General features: G+C 34.4%; 2 protein-coding genes across 2 annotated transcripts; one reads left to right on the forward strand and one right to left on the reverse strand.

Annotated features, from left to right (window-relative positions):
- Positions 1-522: 522 nt before the first annotated feature.
- LOC116339140 (leucine-rich repeat protein 1) lies at positions 523-2,225 on the reverse strand. The gene is made up of 4 exons (XM_031764841.1): positions 1,630-2,225; positions 1,318-1,557; positions 940-1,256; positions 523-864 (listed from the first exon to the last, which is right to left on the reverse strand). Exons 1-4 carry the CDS (start codon positions 2,098-2,100, stop codon positions 639-641), a joined length of 1,254 nt encoding a protein of 417 aa, XP_031620701.1. The 5' UTR covers positions 2,101-2,225; the 3' UTR covers positions 523-638.
- A 98-nt stretch (positions 2,226-2,323) lies between these two features.
- Positions 2,324-5,890, forward strand: LOC116339137. Its single transcript, XM_031764827.1, has 4 exons — positions 2,324-2,507; positions 2,646-2,721; positions 2,813-2,974; positions 3,488-5,890. Exons 3-4 carry the CDS (start codon positions 2,827-2,829, stop codon positions 5,710-5,712), a joined length of 2,373 nt encoding a protein of 790 aa, XP_031620687.1. The 5' UTR covers positions 2,324-2,507; positions 2,646-2,721; positions 2,813-2,826; the 3' UTR covers positions 5,713-5,890.
- Positions 5,891-6,879: the final 989 nt, after the last annotated feature.

The raw sequence follows: 6,879 nt of genomic DNA on the forward strand, positions 1-6,879 counted from the left end.
TTTTGCTTCCCACCATCGTAATTTTTCGAATTATATTTTTTAAATGAAATGAACAATACCCGTGTAGTATACGGGCGCTAAATGGAAGTCGCAGGCGCTCTTATTTGCGCTTTGGAAGAGGAATGACCGAGAGCGCAAAATATTTTGTCGCGCTATCGAGGATTTCTCTTTAAACATTTTCGCATAAAGACACAGCAACCGAATATGAGTTATGTATACAGTACATACAGTCCACAGAGTCGCTCAATATCATAGCACACTATGCACATTGTGCATACTATTCATATTGTGTGCTATGCTAGTAAGTGACTCTGTCGACTGTATGTACTGTATGCATAACTCATATTCTGTTGCTGTGTCTTTATGCGAAAATGTTTAAAGAGGAATCGCCGATAGCGCGAATAAGAGTGCCTGCGACTTCAAATTAGCGCCCGTATACTACACGGGTACCATTACGATAATGAATTTAAAAAATATCTAGATCACTATAGTGCAAGTACACAAATTTATAAAGGTTTTCAATATTTTTAAACCAATTTTCTTACCAAACAAATTTTAATCGGAAAAAATGTGAATTAAAACAAACAAACGTTGTAGATATTCGCTTCAAAACAATGTCAAAATAACTTAAGTAATGACTAAATAAAGTATTTATGACGTCTACAATAATCACTGCAATAAACAGAATCTCCAGGAATACTAGTCATATGATGCGATTGTACTAAGCTAGTTGTTCGCACGTTTACTATACATGCTTGGAAATGAATATTTATTGGAGGGCATAATAGACCACAGCCACAAAGTGGAAACTCTTCGAGTGAATCGATCACAGTTGCTGGCAAATCGCAAGGTCCGTACTTTATCCTGAAAAATTGAAACATTTCAAAATTGGACCAAATTCGGTGGGCAATGGTTATTATTTAGTGTCGATTCACATACTTTTTGGTCATCACAATTTTGGTGGCTAACTGCCATAGCGTGGGTGGTTGACGACAAATCACGGCCATCGGATCATGTGGTGCAATCGATATAGCGAACGGTGATAGAAACATTTCCTCACCGGACACATCTAATGTATCGAGTGATATGCGAGAAAATACATCTGGAAGTGACTTGAATTGATTGTCGGCCAAATTCAGTGTGCGCAATGATTTTAATCGTCGAATTGAAAATGGAACATGTTGTAAACAATTGTTTTTTAGTGTTAAAACCATTAGTTTCCGTAGCTTTACCAATTTGTAAGGGAATACTCTGAGCTGAAAGTAGAACAAACGTTTAGTCGAAGTGGAAATGAGGCAAAATAAAAATGCAACTGACCTCATTGCCGCTCAAATTGAGATTCTGTAAAGATGACTTGATTCTTTGCTTATCGATCCAATCCCAGTCGCTAAAAACCGATTTACCAAGACGATTGTTTGATAAGTCCATTTGGACTAATGGTAAATCTCCTAATTTCTTCGGCAAATGTTCAATGTGATTGTTGCTCATATTCAAGATTTGTAAATTATTCAGAGACAGAATCGATGAGTCCAAACTACATTTACGAATGCCATTAATCTGAAACGACCAACAAAAAAACGGTTCATTTGAAAAATGTCATTTTGATTGAAAATTATTGGTAGGTATTACAATTAAAGTGGTGAGCGTTTTCGGTAGTCCTTTCAATGGATAATCACTGGGTGAAAGTATTGTCATCGATTTGACTGGCACTGCTTTCTTCGGTACTCCAGTTACAGCAAGCGTTGATAGACCTGGTTTGGCCGGATCCAATTTACCTTCCAATGCATTTTTGAATGTTTGTAAAAATGCCTTCAACGAAATGGGATCGCAACGAATTTGCAAATCATGTGGCGGTTGTTTCAGTGAAAACGTTGATTTACCATCTTGCACGAATTTTGTGAACACCTTTTCAATATTTCGCTTGAGCTTGTAACGAGTACCAACTTTATTTGTTGCCGTAAAATGAATCAAAAATAGATTGTCAGCATCTTTTTTGGCACTGGGTGGATGGTAACCAAGTGCCAGTGTTGATTGTTGCGATCGTGGTTTCACATGCGGTGCCATACGATTATGCACACTAATCTCACAAATTAACTTCATTTTTTTGTGATTTAGTTGAGAAATTTAAGCAAAACAAACCAAGAAATAATAAATAAACTAAAAAGAGATCATCGCACTACAAAACTGTCGTCAATTTGTTTACATCGTGAAACGAGACATGAACAGTCAAATAAAGTGTCAAATATTCGCGCGTAAATAAACGAAATACTTAACACTGACAGTTCAGAAGTATTTTCTTCAATAGTGGCGCTCTCATGAGTAACAACGCGTAAACACAACAGGAGCGATTGTTTGAATGTCAGTACATCTCAGTAACCATAACTTTAAGAAACATTTCACATTTCAATGAAAATCGTTCTCTCATTTATTTTTTGAGTCTTTGTCATTACGTGAGATTCTAAACTTATAAACTTAAAGTCTACGTAAGCAAATTATTGATGTGTTTGGTGAGTGTCACTTTTTTTTACTGTCCAAAACTCGATTTACAAATCAAATCATTCCAAAATATTGCGCATTATTTATAGAGATGTATGTAATTTGATATTTCAATATTTTCATACATATTGCGTTTTTTTTTAATTTAGAGCCAGGCACATTTCTCAATTTGGTAATCGATGAACTAAATCGAAGCAATTTATATATTTTCTTCGTGTAAAAAAGGTAAATGTCTTAAATGTCACAATCGAATGATCGACTACTACTACTGTTATTCAGCGTCTCTTAATACAAAAGTGTTCATTGTTTGATTCAGGTGACAGCACAAAAATGGAAAAAGTCAATTTACTCGATTTTCCTGATGAAATATTGATCAAAATTTTCGGTTATTTCGACAAAAAGACATTGTTCAAGGCAAAGCGTGTCAGCAAGCGCTTCAGAAATATAGCAAACGAAGTTATGCCGGCAAAATACAGCGGTAAGACTATCCACAATATTGTAATTCGAGTAGAGTCAATTTGATTTTAGAGTATAAGAGATTGAGATTTGGTGGTTGTACTGGGGAGAGGGAGAGAGAGAATATACACGGAATCATCTTTGAAAATATCATAACTTTTTCTTTCATGAGACCATTACAACTACCAAATCTGAAATTTAAGCAACGTTGTTTGCTTGATTAATCAGAGTTGAAATGATCACAGTAGCCGTACGAGCTGAGAACAAACAGTGCACTTACGCCTGTATTTCGCCTACGTCTCACATTTGAACAGATTTTGAATTCAGTTGATTTTGCACTGTGCGCGCACGGCTACTGTGCTATTTTCAAGTTGAACACTTCAACTCTGTAAGCAATTTTTAAATTTATTCGTGGTTTGCCTTACTTCTACTGTTTTTGAAATTAAACATGAACTTGCACGATGATGACATCACGTTTCATTATTCACTAAATATTTTTAAATAATTTTCATATTTTTTGTGACTTTTACTTCAGGTAAAACGGAACAGGATTGGTACCGAATATCTGAAAAAAGTTCACAGAATGATGCGGAGCGTTATCGACCATTTCTGCAGTCCTATGGTACCATAGTTTCCGCACTTCAAATCAGTTTCCGTTTAAAAGTTTCGAACAAAAAAAACCATTGGTTACTTTCTTTAATCAAAGGAAATCTGAAGAATGTTACGAAATTAAGAATCACAGGAGACGCACGTAAAACACAATTGAACGTGAAAGATATACTTTTAACATTTCCAAAATTGACTTCACTACGATTGTCAGACTTTGAAAGTATAAATCCATCGTGGACTTCACGCCAATATCCACAGTTAGAAAGCATTGAAATCGATAATGTCAGCGGCATCGGTAGCTTAAAAAGTTTTCTGAGCAACAACAGACAACTACAACACTTCAAGTCTAGAGCCGTGTCATTAAGAATTGATGACTTCGATATGTCGTCGTTAAAATCGTTGTATTTGGCGGACAGAGAAATGATCATCAGTGAAAATTCAATGGCTATCATGGAGAATTTGGTCGAACTTTCCATTTATTCCAGCTCGAAGTTGCTGTTCCATGTTATTAGTGTCGGATGTAAGAATATCGAAAAATTTACCATTCACGGTTTTGGACCGAATATTTTTAACGACCAGTTAAACATGCTCTCTTCACTCAAACAAATGAAACATTTGAAAATGGAAGGTACTGTTATCATGGCGCATCAATTGAAAACCCTTATTCGAGAATTGCCGAAATTGATCACAATCAAAGCAAGATATGAAGGAAGCGTGACTATTGATGATATTCAATTATTCATTGGCGCAACAAAAAACCATTCTTCATTGCGTTCTATCAATTTGACATCGGCAAAAATGGACGATTTTTTTATTCATTCTCTTTCATTAAACTTCCACGAATGGTTCAATGCAAACGCAAAACAAGATTTAACCGTGATTTTAGGTTCGATTGGTAGTTCGATTGTCATAACGAAAGAAAAAATTACAAGACGTGGAAAATTGATTCACTGGTATCGCGGCAATGATCATGGTGGTGATCAAAGTGGAAAAGAATTTTTGGAACTAAACGACAAGTGTTTACACAAAATCATTGGCTATTTGGACTTTGGTGGAAAATTGGTACTTTATCAAACATGCCATCGTATGCAGAAGATGATCGAACCAATTTTCAAACAAAAATGTTCTCAAGAAGATTTTCGCATTCCGAATGACATGTTTTTGGCTGAAAATTTCCTGCAACATTTCGGTCGATTCCTACCTCGCATACATTTAAATGCCAGTGATTATTCACAAAACACCATTTGGAATTTGATTCATCAATTTTGTCCGAATCATTTGGAAGAGCTGATTATTGAGGAATCTCCCTACTCATTCATTTATTATTTGCATGAACGTGGAATAATTTTTTCGCAACTCAAGACATTGAAACTGAAAAGTTGGAAATACACGTACCGTTATCTAAATCTAAATCTACCGGATCGAATCTCAGGACAACTATTCACATTTTGCCCAGAACTGGTCCGTTTGGAAATCGACGACACAAAAGCATTTGATGGTTTGAATATGTCAGCGTTTGGAAGTGGTCTAAATCACTTGTCGGTGCTTCGATTCAAACGTTGCAACAATACTGTAATAAATTTTTTGAATTGTTTGAACGACAACACCTGTGATAGTCTTCGTGATCTGTCTATACGAGAAGTGATAGCAAAAGTTGATTTGCGCAGCTTTGATGATGAATATCACGGATATGGTTATGATGACGAAGAAGAGTACGAGGAAGACGAAGAGAACGAAGTGATTGGCTCGATCAACGAAAACATGTTGCATACAATAACACGATTCACAAATTTAACATCGTTGCATTTGATTGTTGATGGATTGTTCAAAGTGAATTTAAAGACTTTGTTCGAAAGTTGCCCGAACGTGAAACTTTTTTCTGTTTTCTACGATGTTAATGCTGCGAATATGGAAACATTCAAACAGATTAAAAAGTATGGTGCCAAAATTGAAAGATTGCAGATTGCAATGTGTGCAGAAGACAAAGATTGGAAATATTTCAAATTTCTGCAAAACGTCAATCAATTATTTCCAAACATTACTGTCAAGATCATCGAGTATTTCAAAAATTTTGAAAATCCGGCCAACAGTTTCATCCTTACAACAGAGTCGTTGAGCAACTGGAACTTCGATGCACAATTATTCGGATGAATTGTATTCGGATCAACATACGTAAAATTTAAGCCATAGCATTAAGCGTTAAGATTTTCTTAAAATTGAAATTCTTCCATAGATATAAAAAAAACATTCAATCACATTGATGGTGACGTAAAATAAAAGAGAAAAATTGAATACCTCTTAATAAATAGATTTAATTGGACAACTGTAATCTTCTAAATCTTTTAATTTTGGGTTTTTTTCTGAACCTTTGATGAACACAAAAATACATTCCAATGAACGAATCGTCAATTTCAATAAGTAAGGTTTGATATTCGATTTGTCAATTGATTCAAATAAACTATGATTCAGACAATGGCTTAAAGTAAATCATTAGGACATGAAATAATAAATAAATAGCCGAGAGATCATCGCCAAACAAAATTATCGTCAATACATGAACGAGAGCTGTGAACAGTCAAATAAAGTGTCAATTTCGCGGGTATATTCATAAGATACTTAACTGACTGTCAGAAGTATTTTCTATAATAGTGGCGCTCTCATCAACTACAAAAACGGGTAAAGATAAATTCAACGATAAAACTGAAGAATTTAAAATAGCTAGAAGTTGTGATTATTTCTATTTTTAAAATTGATTTCCGCTGGAGGTACCATTGCAAAAATTACAAAATTTTGTCATGAAACACTAGCAAATCAAAAAAAATTCTCGTCAAAAACTTTATCAAATCACAAAAAAATCCAATTTTTTAGAGGTAAGTCAATAGTTGAGGGTCCAGCTACCTTTGATGTGAATCTAACCGATTGTTTTCATTAAAAACAAAACTCTCTACATTTAAATGGAAATAATGTTTTTTTTATTTGTTGAGCTTTGCCTTGTCATAATTCTAAACTTATGTTCTATGAAAGCAATTTGCAAGTAAATGTTTATAAAAGTGTAAATTTTTCTAATAAATAGTAATATATAAGCCCACCTGATTAATTACTAAATTTAGGTTGGATCGAGAAGGAAACAAAAAAAACTGATTGAAAAACAAATCGTTACATATTTATTCTAACGTCGCACCACTGTTGTGACCATCACTTGCCTTACTGACGCTATATAAAATAAACTAAGATTCTTAGCTATTGTGAACACTTCATGAAAATACTTGCTGATTAACGGATAAATTGTAAGTTTTCAAATTTCAAGCAAAAAAAAAA

Source organism: Contarinia nasturtii, unplaced genomic scaffold (assembly GCF_009176525.2).
Source record: "Contarinia nasturtii isolate CC-2019 unplaced genomic scaffold, AAFC_CNas_1.1 Cnas_scaffold_116, whole genome shotgun sequence".
Taxonomy (NCBI): domain Eukaryota; kingdom Metazoa; phylum Arthropoda; class Insecta; order Diptera; family Cecidomyiidae; genus Contarinia; species Contarinia nasturtii.